This window comes from Molossus molossus, unplaced genomic scaffold, assembly GCF_014108415.1.
Source record: "Molossus molossus isolate mMolMol1 unplaced genomic scaffold, mMolMol1.p scaffold_m16_p_8, whole genome shotgun sequence".
Lineage (NCBI taxonomy): Eukaryota > Metazoa > Chordata > Mammalia > Chiroptera > Molossidae > Molossus > Molossus molossus.
Genome location: NW_023425402.1, coordinates 38,831,611 through 38,848,940, shown reverse-complemented (window position 1 = coordinate 38,848,940; position 17,330 = coordinate 38,831,611). Strand labels below are relative to the sequence as shown.

Below are 17,330 nucleotides of genomic sequence, written 5' to 3'. Positions count from 1 at the left end.
TGGAAGGTGGGTTCTGTGGCTGGTTCAGGACCTGCATCTGCAGGAAACCCATGTTTGCCCTGTGAGAGTTGGTGTTATTTTAAGGAAAGGGCTTTAATAGACAGGGAGAAGTTGAGATGCATCTGAAGGCCTTATGTTCACTCTCTGAATCTTGGCTTTGCTTTTTGCAGCTGTAGTTAGTGTTGAAGGACTATCAATGATATTAAGTTCAGATGAAATAGATTTCCCAGTGTGTCTGTGCCAACGAGACTTGGTTTGTCATCAAGGATTTAAATCGCTCTTAAACTTTACCTTCTGTGATACAAAATGTGCACATATTGTGTTTCTCTAATTATTATTTTTTAAATTCTAGCCTTAAAACCAACAGAAGCCCCTACAGAGCCACCCACACCTCCTCCGCCTCCCACAATTCCACCTGCTCGAGATGGTAAGTACAGCTGACTCTGCAATTTGATAAGAAGGGATTTGTCGCCTTCTTACTTATGCAGCCTGTACATCATTTACAATTGATATAGACCATTTTTGATTTATTATTCTTGTTGAAGAGTTTTTAGATTAAAAGAAAAGACTGCCAGTAATTTGTTCTCCTCCTCCAGGAACATTTTGATGTGAATAGAATCAGTCATACACTTCTTCAGCTCTTCAGTTGGAACCATTTTTTTCTTAATTTTGCAGATTAATGTCTCATGCTAACTTACACAGTCTGTGGTCACATGGTGGGTGTTTCTTTCTGTGGGCTGCTAGCAACAGTAGGAGCTGTGAATCTTTTTGGCTATATCTGCCAGCTAACTGCTGGGCCTTTGGCTTTGGAAGTCCTGGTTTCTGACCTGAGAAATGCCCCGGATTACACAAAGCTTTTACACAAAACATTTCTATTGACTAAAGTCTGAGGCATAATTGTCACTTGAAGACACATCCTATTAATGCTGGTCTCTCAGTAATTCAGGGCAGTTCTCTGTGCTTTATCAAGTTAAGTTTAAACTAATTAACTACTGGTTTATTTTTTTTTTTTCAGAGTTTCACTGAAAGCATGTTAGATTTTTAAAGTATTTTTCTTTTATCTTAGAAGGCTCTAGACTACCATTACTTCTAAACCTATTTTAAAAAATGAAAGTGTATTATTTTAGGGTATAATGATAATGGGTATCTTTAAATTAGGTTATTGAAAGAAATTCAGTAAATAATTTGGCTTATTGAGTTTTTTAAAAAAATACTTTATATTTTAGAGGTTTTATGTCCATAGCAAAATTGAGCGAAAAGTACATTTATTCCTATATGTGCCCTGCACCCTCGCATGCACAGCCTCCCGCAGCCTCGACCTCCCCGCCAGAGTGGCACATTCATTACAATTCATGAGCCTGTACTGACACATCATTATCACCCAAAGTTCATAGTTTGTATTTGGGTTCACTCTTGGTGTTGTACGTTCTATACATTAAGTTTTTATGCACTAAACTGTTATATTTTTATTTTCAGAATTTTTTTTAGCCTCCACATCTGAAGATTGAATTAAAGATATTTTATTCCATTCCTTCTTTCCCTCCATATGATTCTAGTGGCCTCATTTAAAATTAAAAGGCACCTTATTTGCACCACACCTTATGTACACATCTTTGATAAGCATACACAAAATTTCCAAACTATTAAATTCTGGACATTGTTGCTTTTCATTTCATTTCCTCCTCATTTACTGTTTGAAGCTTCTTCTTGAATATTATTTGAATTCTATGAGGAAAGAGCATGTATTTGCATAATGGATTTAAGTATATGAGGTAATTCCAGAGCAGAAATTGAGGGCCAGTTAGACTGTTTCCTCTCACACTTTACTGTGAGTAGGAACCATCTGGGCATCTTGTTGTTGATGATTCCAGAGCCCAGGATTCTGCATTTCTAAGAAGTTTCTCAAGTGATGCTATTGCCACTGAACCACACTTGGAGTAGCAAGGTGTTAGACCAGATTTCTCAGTTGTGTAATTTCACTTGAAAGAATTCATGAGATTTAGGACTTCCTGTGTTTGTTTGTTTTTTATTTATCCAGTATGCAAAGGGGCCAAGGCAGATATTGTATTCTTGACTGATGCCTCCTGGAGTATTGGGGATGATAATTTTAACAAAGTTGTGAAGTTCATCTTCAATACTGTGGGAGCCTTTGATGAAGTCAATCCTGGTGGAATTCAGGTGGGTGTGTTTTCATAGGTGGCTATTCACTTGTAATGTCTTGCTATTTCCTTCAAACTTCTCTTTTTAAGTAGAAAGACTTTTCAGTGCAAATCACGTTTTGACTTTTGTTATTTGATATTTTCTTTACACATGTATTTTGGGGAAAGAGTCGGGTATAAATGATAAATAAACAGAAACATAAATATTTCTTTAGGTATTCTCTTTAGCTAGATTATATTCCTGTGGAGGAATTTAGGAGATTCTGATTCCAACTTCCTGCTTAAAACTCTTACAATGACATTACCATAAAAGGTCAGCTGATGTTCTGGAAATTAAATGCATGGTGATGTCACACTCTGTTAAGTCAGAAGGTTCAGTGGTAAACAGTGACTGGAGTGGGTGTGTGGACCCTGCTGCCCCTCTATCATGGGATTGCAGCTATTACCTTGACCAGAGGAATGGCCACTATTGACTCAAAGGGTATTTTATTTGTATTCCTAAAATAACTACCAATTATCTTGCTGTGAAATTACACAAAAAGTATTTGTTTTACTAGATTAGGAACTTAGAGAAGTTTATCTTTCCATGAGAGGATTCAAAGAACAATTTACCATGACTTACTTGTAAATTTGAGAATCTCCTTCACTATGCTCAATAAACCAATGGACTGAACACTCAGGTCCAGTGGCTCTAAACTATTTTGGGGGTGGGGGCGGGGGCGGTCTTCCTAAGCTCTTCTGAAAAATCTGATTAAAGCTATTATTAGCTATTTTTTGGATTCTACAAACTTGATGACCCACTTTAAATTCCACCCTTTCTGGAGAGGCTTTCTTGATGGCTTTAGGCATTCCATGCTCCTGAAGGACTTCGTCAGGATTACTGTTACGGCAAGTGTCACTTTATGTGGGCATTACTGTGTGCCACTCTCTTCTACCTAACTCATTGACTCCGTAAGGCAAGGGACTGTATTGTACCATTCTTCTTCTAAACTGTTTTCCCTCCTTCCCCATTACTCTGGATGGATTTTCTTCTTTATTTTGACAGCTTGTACTTTTTACATTGTGGCATCTTAGAACCATGAAAATAAGAGATTTTGACATAAACCACAAATAATAGCATAAACAAATCATGTCTACTTTTGTGAAAGAGTACTTTATAGAATATACTAAATTTCAAATCCCCAAATAACCCTGTGGCTATTATTCCAACCCAAGAAGAGTAAAAGGTCAGGCCAGTTATATTCTCAATTTAATGTGTCAACAACTAAGCCATTTTTCCATCCTTTCAGAAATTTAAGATATCCAATAAAAAATAAAAAAAAGCTATTATATTTTATGAACTTCTGTGTGCCAGCTATGTTGTACACATGATACTACACATATCTTTAAAAAAAACCCTAGAAAGTAAGAATAATTATCTTTGTTTTATGATGAGGAAGTCAAAGCCCGGATATGTCGGGAACTTGCCCAATGTCACATGGCTGTTCATTGGCAGAGCCAGGATTTCAGTCCAGTGAGTCCTGACTACGGAGTCTGTACTCTTTCTACTAAATCACACTGCCACTAAGTTTGTGATGAGTGTTGATTATTATCACACATTTGATATTTTTATATTATCATGAAGAATGGGTGTAGTCAGTGAGAAGGGGCTGTTGACTCTGGAAACAATTGCTTAGCCAACATCTGAGTTCAAGATGCTGTGTTCTCATTTTTAATTTGGGAAACTCGCTGCTCCCTGATTTTACCCATCGCTTACTATATCCTAGAGAAAGGTACTATATGAATACAATATATTTACATTTTCACATCAATTATTGTCAACTTCATTGAAGATTAGAGATTAGATAATTTCATGAGACAACAGTAGTCGGTGTTATGAGGTTAGCTGTAAAAGTCTGAGACACTTCTTTTTCCCATTCTGCAGCTAGAGAAATCACTGGAAAACTGAAACATAAAAAGATGACTTACCCTCACCACAACCACATTTTCTTCCAGGTCTCATTTGTGCAATACAGTGATGAAGTCAAGTCTGAGTTCAAGCTGAACACGTACAATGACAAGGCCCAAGCCCTCGGGGCCCTCCAGAATATTCGGTACAGAGGAGGAAACACAAGGACAGGTACAGCCGATGAGCGTACACGTAGACCTTCTCTCCAAAGCGTCCACAGGGGAAGAACTGAATGTGCCCTCTCACTCTGATATTCAAATTCTTCTCAGTTGGGCGTGGCTAGTGGCATTGGGATAGTTTGCATTGAGGTGACACTAAAATGTTCCACACCACACTTTCTAGGTAAGGCTCTCACGTTTATCAAGGAAAAGGTCTTGACCTGGGAGAGTGGCATGAGGAAGAATGTCCCCAAAGTGCTGGTTGTGGTCACAGACGGTCGGTCACAGGACGAGGTCAAGAAAGCAGCCTTTGTCATCCAGCAGTCAGGTAAGCCCAGGCTTGAATTTGATGCCTAGTTTGCACTCATTTTTTTAACTATTTTAAATGTTCAGGAATGATGGCAAGAAACCAAAATTGCTGACTTGACCTTATTGTTCCTGTTGAATCTGTACTTCATACCCTTGTAACGGTAGTTTCTATTTCATCGTGAAATGGTTTGGTAACGGCTCAGAAATGACATGTGGATATTCTTTGTGTAAGATGTGATGCAGGGCCTGTCAGTGAACAAACCAAACTTCTCATGGTGGCTGAAAGGCTATAGAATGCAATAATGGGACAATCCGAGAGCAGGCTTCCTGCCATGGCGGAAGTGAGTCTTGATGCTGGTTCCCGTGCAAGGAGAGAACTGGGGCAGCCTTCTCGTTAGCACAGCTGCAGATGCAGGCTCAGAGCAGACCACTGGACGGCGCTGCACAGGAGAGCAGCCTGGCCCCGGGACGCATCTCTGGGGCACATCTTGGCAACCAAACACCCTGAGGCCTGCTGTCAACACTGCCCTTTGGATTAGTTATTTAGGATTATTAGAGATGAAACAAGGTCTTTCCACTACATGCATTAACACCCTCTCTGCACCGCCCCCCAAGGTGGACATATGTTATGCATTATCTATTGTAGTAATTACAAAGCACTTGGTTATGTGGAATTATACTCATCTTTTTATAAATTACTGCTACTGTGTTATGCACTTTGAGCAGATTTCGGCATATTCCATGCTCCTAGCTGACTTAGGTTTGGGGTTATAAATGTTTACTCTTCATGTTACCTTATTTATACCTTATTATATAACTAATTCCTTATACAGTTATCTTTTTACAGTCAAATTAAGCTTTTGGGGTGAAAACTTTGTTTATTTGTATTTATCTAAATAAATGAAAATTATTGCCAGTGGGAATTGTAGATTCCATTCTAAAAGTGGTCAAAATGCTGCCTTGGAGCCCGAGTTTATTGAGAAAATCAGTTTCAAAAATCAAATTTTTAAATGAGCCCATTCTTGGTTTCTGAGTCACATAAGCTTAAAGTGTTAATGGTGCCCAAGAGAGCTGCCGAATCCATGGCTGTATCGGGACTGCAGATCTGTGGAAGGAAATGTGCACCACGTTACATCTTTCTGCTATTGAAATGTTTGCCTGTAGGTAGGATTTTATTTTAGGAAATCCAATTCATTGAATTTTATAAGCCAAAAATAGGAAGACCTGAAGAAAATATATATTCATTAAAAAGAGCTCATATCATTTAAAAGGACTTGCTACATATGCTGAGAAAATACAACATCCATTCTGATAAGATTTCATTTTGAGTCATTTAAACAATAAAAGACAGGGAGAGGGCGGCTATGTAATTCACTCTGTAAACACTGCTTTGCAGGGTTCAGTGTCTTTGTCGTCGGCGTGGCTGATGTTGAGTACAATGAGCTTGCCAACATCGCCAGCAAACCAAGCGAACGGCACGTGTTCATTGTGGACGACTTCGAATCTTTTGAGAAGATAGAGGACAACCTCATTACATTTGTCTGTGAAACTGCCACCTCAAGTAAGTCATGGTTCACATGGATCTGTAATCCCACTTGTTTTGAAAAATAACTACGTGGCAGGCCATTCCCTATCCTATATGGGATCAAGTGTGTGCATAAATAGATCCTGGGAAGTCCCTAGAGAACATGATGAATCATTGTTCCTATTGAGATTGTGCTCAATGTGTGCTTGTCAGAGGTCCATTTTAAGCTTTAAAGCTCTAATACATTCCTTATATGGAGATAGAGTGTTTTAATACATCCTTTTCCCACCATCCCGATGTCTGTGACATTTGAGTTAATTAATCTCCAGCTTCAGAAATGCATTCATAGGAGCATTGCTGTGAGATGAGGTTTTGTTCCCTATTAGTAATCAATTGGCATTTGTTCTGTCAACATCCATTCAAGGGGGCAGGGAGAAAACTGACTTGAACGTGTGTGCTCCATAGACATTTATTTGGTTCCTGTTTGTTTTTTTTGGGGGGGGGGTGTAGATTTTTCTTGTTATACCCGGAAGATCTCAAGTTCAACATTTATTTATTTATTTACTTAATTTATATTTTTTATTAATCCTCACTCAAAGATACTTTTTCAATTGAATTGGAGAGAGAGAGAGCGTGTGTGTGTGTGTGTGTGTGGGGGTGGGGGGGACAGAAAGACAGTGAGAAACATCGATGTGAGAGAGACACATTGATTGGTTGCCTCCCATGAAACCCCAACCAGGGCGGGGGATCAAACCTGCAACCCAGGTATGTGCCCTTGACCAGAGTCAAACTTGTGACTCTTTGGCACAGGCCGACACTCTGTTCACTGAGCCACACTGGCCAGGGCTTAAGTTCAACTTTTAAAATACAGTGAAGGACAAAACGTTGGTTATCTTTGCCAATTTATCCTCTTCCCCATCCATTAGCATTGATTCTTGGGGTATTAGATTAGTCTATGGAGACAGTTATGTGGCTGGTCTAGACTCTTGACTCTAGGCAGGGCCATGCTTTACAAGTGTTCTATTTTCCCCTATTAAACATTATGTTAAAACCTCAGAACTCTGGTGAAAGGTGGCAGTAGTAGACAAATGTTAGTGCTTTCCTATGAAAACTGACCTTGAAGCCCAGAAGGAGCTGTGCAGGTGCAAGGTGGCTGGGGAACTACAGTCGCCTCGCTGCCACTCCTAGTGTCCTGAAAGCCACTCTCTGGCTGAAAGCGTGTACACTTGCCATCATTACACGATGGCTCGGCAGCATGGGCTCTGGAGCTTGGCAGAGAAGAGGGTTGGATCGGGACAAATCCCCTTGCCTTTGCATAAATCTAAAATTTCCTGGGTGAAAAAAAAAAAGTTCTTTAATCTATTGTAAAACATCTGAACATTTTCCCCTTTAATTGTATTTTACTATTCTTAAGAACATTGTAAAATTCTAATTGGACTGGAGAATGTTCAGAAAACATTGCTAATACTGGTCAATAGTATAATTTCTCCAACACATGGGACGTCTACAATAAATCAGTTATAAACAATTAGATTGATGTGAATTATTATAAATGCATGGGCAGTTTCATTACTTGATAGACATACATAGCTGCTTTCTGCACACATACAACGTTTGCATGCTATGTTGGTGAATCGTACTTAAAGAACACTGTATTTTGCAGGTTGTCCTCTCATTTATTTGGATGGCTACACCTCGCCAGGTAAGCATTTATAAACGTGGGCTAATTTATTTCAGGATTTAAGCAATAAAATAATTTAAATGACCTCACTTCAATCTTTTCCTTTCTGATGTAAAGGTTTTAAGATGCTTGAAGCGTACAACCTGACAGAAAAGAATTTTGCTTCCGTCCAAGGAGTCTCTTTGGAGTCAGGGTCCTTCCCCAGCTACTCGTCCTACCGGCTTCAGAAGAACGCCTTTGTGAACCAGCCCACAGCGTGAGTGCGACAACTGCAGGTTCTTTTTCCCGTGATGGGCCAGACGTTTTCGGAGGCTCTTGGAATCTTTGCTGACTTCCTGGAATCCTGAAACTTTAGATTTGTCAGAAGCCTCCTTATGAATGACTTAGCTTCATTTCCATAAAGACCATCAGGTCACACCGGACACAAGGACTCAGGCCCTTGCTCTTCTCAGACCTGAGAATCTCATCCTGGTTCTTATGGGTTACTGGCCCGTTTGAATCGAAGGCTAGGATCATAGCTATGCTTTTTCTAAGGGAGGTTGTTTAAACAGGAAGGCGACTTATTATTTGGAAGATTTGTCCCCATGGTGCCGAGGGACGGGTGGAATACGTGCAGATGAGAGCCGTGTTCTCTCCGTGTTGCAGATGCAAGGCCGTGGCATCCTGCTGTCCACCTTGGGGCAGGCATGCGGGTGGCTGTCACTGGCCGAGGCTGCTGGGCGGCTCTAGATGTTGTGATTTTACTCCATGAAAGTTCACACCTGGGAACCATAACCAAAATATGTATTTTTAATTCACTAGAATGAAAACATTTTAATGCTGAGAGATGTGTGTTTGGCAATTTCGGGAAAGAAAAGAACATACAGAAATAAAGCTTTCAGTAACTTAGGGCAGGGCCAGGAAATGCGGTCTGAAATTTGAAATGCTCTGTGAAAGCTGACGGAAAATTCAGACTAAAACCGAAACTAATTTCTTTTAAGGAGGCAGAGATCGTATTGTAGTTTGACCACACTGTGAGATCCTGACTCCTTGATGGTCAACCACGTTGACTCCCAGGTTTAGGTTTTTGCAGTGGACTGTCATTCCCAGGGTTTAACTCTCAGAATCCTCAAGATGCGATACTTACCTTTTAACTCATGACAGACTGCTGTCCCCGCAGGACTCAGAGCTTATGGCTGAAAGAAGCATAAGTACAATTCAGTTATTATTATTATTATTAATTTGCTAACCCTCACCTGAGAATATTTTTTCATTGATTTTTAGAGAGAGGGGAAGAAGGGAGAGAGAGGGAGAGGGGGAAAGAGACAGAGAGAGAGAGATAAACATCGATGTGAAGGAGACATATCGAGTGGTTGCCTCCTGAATGACCCAAATGAGGCCAGGGATCGAACCTGCAACCTAGGTACATGCCTTGACCAGGAATTGAACTTGAGACCCTTCGGTCTGCAGGGGGGCACTCTAACCACAAGGACAAACTAGCCAGGGCTATTTTTTATTTTTTCATAAGGACTTGTTAACTGAGAAAGAAGAAAAATGGGCAAGGTTAGACATAAATTAATATGGAGAAAATAATGTTTTTAACATGAGCTATTATGAAGACAGTACATTTTTGAACACACAAAAGCTAGTATGGCAGCTTCCCGGAACACCTGTTTTAAGAAGCAGGGCAGCGTTATGTTCCAGAAGTACCAGTGGTTGGCGCAAGGACTTGAAGCCTCAAAAGACATTCTGTGCCTCCTGTCAAAATTCATGGAAGAACAGCTGCTCCTCTCTCTGAGAGCTGATGATCAAGGCCCCTTTTACCTTCAAAATACGGTGTTATTAAATGGTCTCAGGCAGAAAACCATTCGTTTTGCTGCAGTGATTGCCCCTGACTCGCTCTGGAAGAACACAGGGAACCACATTTTTTTTTCCTAACAGCCTTAGAGCAAAAGAAACATTTCCTTTCCATTGAAATTTCCTCCCTTTATCACCACTAAACCTTTGCACATGTACACGACCTTAACCCTTGTTACTGGTTTCATTTTGGGGAACATGTGAGCTTCTGGAGATTATTTATTTTATTTCAAGGGAGGAATTTGAAAGTGTAAAGACTTGGAGAAAGCAAGGGAGAAATTAAAACCTTAAGCCACCTTGTGTCTCCTACCCTGGACACTGGGAATTAAGTATATTCAGTGAGATTCATTCTCTTTAAATTACATCTTTAGATACAATGTTATCATTCTAAAATTATTGTGTAATTTTCCAATTGCTTATGTGTCCAGAAAAAAATTAGTTGTTAGGATAAAAGACCATTTGGCAATTTCTCAGACTTTTGTGACTTTATCAGATTATAAATAATCTGTTACTGCTTACATAATAGACCTTTAGTGCTTGTTCTTTTGATGTCTCTCCTAAATTTTTCTCCTTCTAATATGTTGCCAGATTATTATAAATGACTTCTAAGACTACCCATAATGAGATTTGGTCCAAAGATTTAAAATATTCTCTATTTTGAATGAGAAATCCTTATTTGTTCATTCATTCATTTGTTTTATCCAACAGAGATCTACACCCAAATGGACTTCCTCCTTCATACACGATTATATTATTATTCAGACTTCTCCCAGAAACTCCTAGTGACCCTTTTGCAATTTGGCAAATCACAGACAGAGACTACAAACCACAAGTTGGAGTGATTGCAGATCGTAAGGATTTTTTTCTTGTTTTAAGGCATATATGTACATATTGTTGATTATGTTTTCTCTTTCAGAACCTTCTGAATATACAGAATGGGGCAAAAGTAGGTTTATAGTTGTGAGTACATGAAACACAGTTTTTATTCTTATATTATTATTTATTAATTATTGTATTTTCCCCCATACGAACAACTATAAACTTACTTTTGACCCACCCTGTATATATTTACTTGATATTTGCTTTCATATTTAAAGTTTTTAAAATATAACATAACATATTAGTAAATATTCTAATTATGTTTTATCTCAACTAAACTATTGAATTTTTTAGATACCTTACCAGAAAGAATCATCTCTTAATACTTTCAATATAAAGTATACCATGCATGTGATTTAGTAACAATTATGTGTTGATTACAGCTTCTAGCAAGACATTATCATTCTTTAACAAGGATACAAGAGGTGAGGCGCAGACTGTTACATTTGACACAGAAGAAGTGAAGTCATTATTTTATGGAAGTTTTCATAAGGTAAAAAGATTATCTAGTTACTTATAGAAAAAAGAATATGACTTAAAATTTTTAATTAATTTATTTTTTGTTAAAATGGGTAGAAACATAGCTATGTCTTTTAAAAGTAAAATCTTATGCAAATGTCTTTTCGAAATTTGAATCACGTAGTATATACAAGAATGACAATTTTTTTTATCTACCATTTTATTATGAACCATTATATCAGTTCATTTCCAAAGCTTACTTTTTAAAATTATATTTTAATTGATCTAATTATTATTTCATAAAGCAGCTTCTGCTTGCTTATCATAAAGTTACAGACTTGCCAGTCTAAAAGTTATCATTATCTACCAAAATAATAAAGGTACATGTTCATATGATTAACTTTTACATGAACACACTTATGAATTTTTTGAAATATCATAGTGACAGTTCTAAGATGCATTCTTACGGATTGTCTATTTTTGTTGATCTTAATTTTTTATATGTCAACATCCAAGGATGATAGGGACTTCCTATAAGGTTTTTAAAGGATGATTAATTGACAGTGAAACTTGGCACTGAATATTAGAAAGGAAAAGAACAATCTAGGTTAGGAATGGACTTTTTAATAGCATTTCTTCCTCCGCTGGGTTAGCAGGAGGGATACTCTGATGCACAAGGGGTCAACACTTCTCTAGCGTGGCACTCAGCAAGTTGGTCCCATGCGTAGAAGATAAACATTTCCAGTTCAATCTGATTCTCAAGTGGAAATTGAAGAACTTTTCTATATTTGAGTTGATTTAGCTATATTTCTTGCTGATTCTATTCCTGAGAATTTGGTGTCTTTCCAGAAGTTGTTTCTTACTCATGAATTAGATTCTTAGTAAGGATGGCAAGGGGCTCTTCTCATGAGGTTCATAGGAGCCCCGTGGTGTGCTCATTAGTGAGAAACAAAACACAGTGAAGGAGACAGAGATCCTCGAGTGTAATGGCACATCCACTTAACAGCGCCTTGGCTTTCTTGGTGCAGTGCAGTAGAAGAAATACCTCATAGGGAAAGCAAACTCCAGTTTGACAAATTAGCTTCAACTGCTCCATATCTGATATTTGATGTTGAATCTGGTAAAATTTTTATAAACTGTTTTGGCTCATTGATACACCTATTAAACTTATGTTTGAGTAACTTGCTAAAAAGGACTATTTTATTTTTTCTTTCATACTCGCTGAAGATATTAGAAATTTAATTTTCTGTTAGCCAACTGATAACTATTTTTTAATTTCAAACTTTCATTGAATGCTTTATTTTACTTGAGAAAAAAAAAGAGCAGTATTTTGCAGAGGTCTGTAGTGACAGTCAGTTATTGTAAATCAAGATAATTATTTTTTGCCTTTTCTTCTATATTTGCCATTACAGAAAGGTATTTGTATTCTCAGGTTTTTCTTCTTACAAGCTCTGTTCTTTCCTCAAATTCTCTACCTTCTCTTTCTATAATATGTTTCTTTTATTAGTTTCTTCTCTACTTTTTCACTATACGTTTTCCTCTTTCATTCCCTTACCCCATTTGTTTAACCCACTCTCATTTATTCTGTCAATTCAAGCACCAAGTTCAATCGCTATTGGCTATTTATATTCTTTACCGATTCAAGGATTCAAACACTCTTCTTTCATTTCCCATCTAATCCGAGAACTGAAGTCCTTCAATCCTTGGGGTAATGAGTATGAGTAGTTCTCTAACAGGAGGAAATGACTGACAATGACATGCAGGGGCTCTTGGGAAAGAGGGGATAGACTCAAAAAGCTTAAGTAGGAAATGGCAGACAGCTATTGCTCCTTAAAACTTCTCTTGAAGTGTTTTTTGCGTCTCCATTCTATTGTAACAGATGACATAGATCCACGTGAGAAATTTGTGGCAAGAGGAAAAAGAGGCATAGAAGAAAAATAAGGTTTTAGGGAATGGCAGTGCTGGGAATGGGAGATGAATTGGCAAGAGTGTTTCTATTTCTTTCAGCTGGTCTGTGACCAACGATGTTTTGCAGTTCTGAAATAGTTTCTAGGTACTTAGGACAATGGTCTACGGATGAAGAGCCCACTCTACAATGTAATTCTGTATGTGTTGAAAATGCAATAAAACATTGGAAGAGATTGTAGCAAAATACGTTTTTAGCATGTGCTTCATATGGTTGGCATTGAATGACTAGTGTAGTTGAAATAGTTTTGTTACCAATTAAAAGTTTTGATTTTGAAATAATTCTTCTGGATACTATAATTTTTTCAAATACTTTGCAATATTTGGCTCTGAGATTATTTCTATAAAAGCCAACAAGTAAGATTTAGTTCTTTTTTTGATTTTTATTTTTTTAGTTGAATTTATTGGGGTGGCATTGGTTAATAAAATTACATCAGTTTCAGGTGTACGATTCTATAATACATCATCTGTATATTGTATTGTGTGTTTACCCCCCCAGTCAAGTGTCCTTCATGACCATTTATCGCCCCTTTTCCTTCTTCTACCTCCCCCCACCCCTTCTTTCCTCTGCTGAGCATTGTACTATTGTGTGTCTCCAAAAGGGTAAAAGGATTACCAACAAAGAAAAAGTTTTAGTTTTTATTAGATAATAAATGTCCTGGGAATGCTTGTATGGTGGTGTTCTTGAATTCAATGTCAGATGACTGTGCTGTGGGCATTTAAAGTTTCTTTATTTTTAGTAAGCTATGTATATTACTAAAAATATAAACGCAATATGCAATTCATATTTATCACTTACAGATGTATTAAATTAGTGTTTTTGTGGTGATTTTCTGTGGAAAAAATATTTACTGCTTAAAAATCATCTGTAGAGATTGTTCTTATGTTTATTGACTCAAAGCATTTAAGGGAACTTCTGTTTCTTTGAACTTGGAGCCAAACTTTTTCAAAATAATCACTAAGTGCTCACTTGAGTATTTGAGCTGTGATAAGTGGAAACTATCAGCATAACTATAAACTCAAAGATTACCTGCAACCATTCTTTACATTGTTGAAATACAAATCTTTTATTAATTATCTATACTAATAGATTTCTCAAGATTTTGTGTCCTCAATATCAGACAAAAACAAAACAAAAAAACAACAAAATAAACAAACAAACTTAAGATTCTTTATTTATAAGGAAATTGAATCTTGAATCTGTTGATTTCCAGAGCTGAATCTCTATAGAAGACATATGCTAGTTCTTACTATGTTAAATACTAATGTGGTATGCAAGTTCTTTTTGCCTGAGATTAAGAAATAAATTAGCCCTGGCCAGGTAGCTCAGTTGGTCAGAGCATCGTCCAATATTCCAAAGTTGTGAGTTCAATCCCCAGTCAGTGCACATAAAAGAATCAACCAATGAATGCATAAAGTAGAACAACAAAGATGTCTCTCCCCCTTCCCCCCTCTCCTTCCTTTCCTTCTCTCCTCCTCCTCTACTCTCTCTAAAATCGATAAATAATAAAGAAGGAAATAAATTAAAAATTCAATTTAGCAGTCAGTGGAAACATCTGAAGCTCCTTTATACTGAATATAATAATATATTATTGATTTATTAAGTTATATTTGAATAGTTCTTCATAGTTTACAGAGTCATCTCATCTATATTATCTCTGGTCATCTCAGTAAGAATACGGTGGTGGGAAATAAGAAATTATGCATATATATATGGATGAAGGAAACTGAGACCTAGAGTGGTTATATGGGACCTTTGATTTGATGTTAATAAATAACATGACATTGCAACCTGGTCTTGGATTTTTAGTCTATGACATTTCATTTGGGATGTGAATAGTTTAAAGAACACATTTTGAAACCTGTTATCTGAAATATGAAGAAAGCCAATTTTTTGGGGTAGAAAATTTACATTGGAAACAAATGATCTTTTTAGGTTCATATCGTAGTGACCTCAAAAACTGTTAAGATTTACATTGACTGCTATGAAATTATGGAAAAAAACATCAAGGAAGCTGGAAATATCACAACTGATGGTTATGAAATTCTTGGAAAACTACTTAAAGGGGAGAGGAAATCAGCCACAGTAAGTAACACATTTTTATTTTTCTTGGTACTTCGTGTTAAAATTGAAATGGCATTTTTTAAGTAATAAGTAATTTTTTTTTTCTCAGTGAGTTTTAAACTGTTAAATTTCTTGTTCAGATTGAAACATTAGAAAAGTTACATTCAGAAAATATGCTACTGACAGAATATGGTAATACGCTTTATTGCTAAAAACAAAATAAGATGCCAAGGCAACAGAGAACATCATGTAGTCATCTTGAAACAAGATCAAATTGGAGAGTACAACTCAAATCGCTGCCAGGATAATCAGTGAAATCTAAAATAATTCATTTTTGGTTCTTCAAAGAGAGTAACTGCTAATACACATTTGTGGAGTGAGGACATTCAGCATTTGTGGACATTGGCTGTGACCATCACTAGCGCTGTGTTTTCTCGAGAGGAGTCCCGTCTGTCTCCGAGGGAAGACCAGTCAGTGTAGGGGAGCCGCTGACTGACCGCATTACTAAGAAGTTCACTGGCGCATGGTTGAGGCAGGAGGAGCCTGCCAGCTCTATTTACAGTTCTATCTAGAGATAAAATTTTAAATGGAGCTTTCGAAAATGGGGGGCATCTGTAATAGTTGCAACAGTGAAGATAATAAATAAATAAATAAATGGAGGTTTTCACTGTACCAGGCTAATTAAGTTCATATTAGGTGTCAATCTATAATAACAGCATTCTAAAAGCAAGTCTACTATCTTTGGCTTCTATTATTATTTTTAAAATTACATTTACTTAATGTATCTTTCTTCCATAGACAGAATTTTCTTCTCCTAGGTTCAAAAGTGAAATTTCAATTCTACAATATAAAAACAATAAGTGCAAGTTTAATATAATTGTGATTAAAATTCAGACTTTTTATTGAATGTTGGATTTGATATTTAAATAGAACAACTATATCAGAGTTAGGAAATAATCATTATATCTAAACAATCTTTTCCTTTGTATTAAAAGAAGGTTATTTTATTTTATTTTTTTTATCCTCACCCGAGGACATTTTTTGATATTTTATTCAGATAGAGTGGGAGGGAGAGAGAGAGAGAGAGAGAGAGAGAAACATCGACGTGAAAGCGACACATCGAGTGGTTGCCACCCACACGACCCAACCAGGGCTGGGGACAAACTGCAACCAAGGTACGTGCCCTTAGCGGGAACCGAACCCGGGTCTCTCCGGACCGCAGGCCGACGCTCTAACCGCCGAGCCAAACCGGCCAGGGCTAAAGAGGGTTATTTTTTAAATGTAGAAAGAATGAAAGTATATACAGTTGTTCATCTGCATCTGTGGATTATGTGTCCGTGGATTCAACCAAGGATTGAAAAGATAATTCCAATAAGTTGAACCCTAGGCAAATTACAGTATAACTGTTCACACAGAATTTCATTGTAGTAGGTTTTATAAATAACCAAGGGATGACTTAAAGTATACTGGAGGATATGCATAGGTTATATGCAAATACTAGGTCATTTTATATAAATGACTTGAGCATTTTTGGATTTTGGTATCTGAGGGGGTCCTGGAACCAATGCCTCTGGGAATACAAGGGAGAATGTACTATATTGAATAATTAGGCTGAGGGTAATCATACAAAGTATTAGTCAGCCCCTAGATAAAGATTTATGAAAAAAAACATCAATTTTAGAATAAATGTGGAATGACTTTTGAAATTTTACTTTTCTACAAGGATAGACTCTTAAAAGTTTGTTTCAATGTGTGTTGTTTTCACTCTGGCTCAGTGGTTGGCACGTTGGCCCTTACACAGAAGGGTCTCGTGTTGGATTCCCAGTAGGAACATCCCCGCCCCCTTCCACTCCCTCTAAAAATCAATGGAAAAAATGTCCTTGGATGAGGATCAACAACAACTAAAATGTATGTTGTTTTTGAATTCTCAATGAAATAAATTCTCAATTCAATAAAGAAATGAATGTTCTTTTTAAAAATCAAAACTCAGTCAACATTTCATTTTAGCCAAGGAAGTCAATCAGAAGTGGGAATTTTACGTGCATCTGCTTTACCATCTCTTTCCTTAGGCACAGGCTTTTATCTTCTTTCTTTATGAAGTAAGGATCGAAGTGCTCTCTAGGGCTTGCACCCTTGGGGAAGTCTGTGTGAGAAGTTGACAAAGGTTAAAATGTGGAAACGTTAATATGAAATGTTTCTCATGCATCTTTAGCTGATGTTGCTGTTGGTTGTTTGCAGTTCCAAATCCAGAATTTCGATATCGTCTGCAGTCCAGTGTGGACCAGTAGAGACAGATGCTGTGATATTCCCTCTAGGGTAAGTAAAACAGAATGGAAACCTGTCTCA

At 37.3% G+C, this 17,330-nt stretch overlaps 1 protein-coding gene across 1 annotated transcript in view; it reads left to right on the top strand.

Annotated features, from left to right (window-relative positions):
* Positions 1-17,330, top strand: part of COL12A1 (collagen type XII alpha 1 chain) — a 107,158-nt gene that overhangs the window by 69,711 nt on the left and 20,117 nt on the right. Inside the window, exons 42-52 of the mRNA XM_036249070.1 lie at positions 353-427; positions 2,039-2,178; positions 4,155-4,278; positions 4,450-4,593; positions 5,971-6,135; positions 7,763-7,801; positions 7,898-8,036; positions 10,325-10,467; positions 10,879-10,988; positions 14,856-15,005; positions 17,223-17,300. Coding sequence (XP_036104963.1) covers positions 353-427; positions 2,039-2,178; positions 4,155-4,278; positions 4,450-4,593; positions 5,971-6,135; positions 7,763-7,801; positions 7,898-8,036; positions 10,325-10,467; positions 10,879-10,988; positions 14,856-15,005; positions 17,223-17,300 — 1,307 coding nt within the window. The remainder of the gene's footprint in view (positions 1-352; positions 428-2,038; positions 2,179-4,154; positions 4,279-4,449; positions 4,594-5,970; positions 6,136-7,762; positions 7,802-7,897; positions 8,037-10,324; positions 10,468-10,878; positions 10,989-14,855; positions 15,006-17,222; positions 17,301-17,330) is intronic.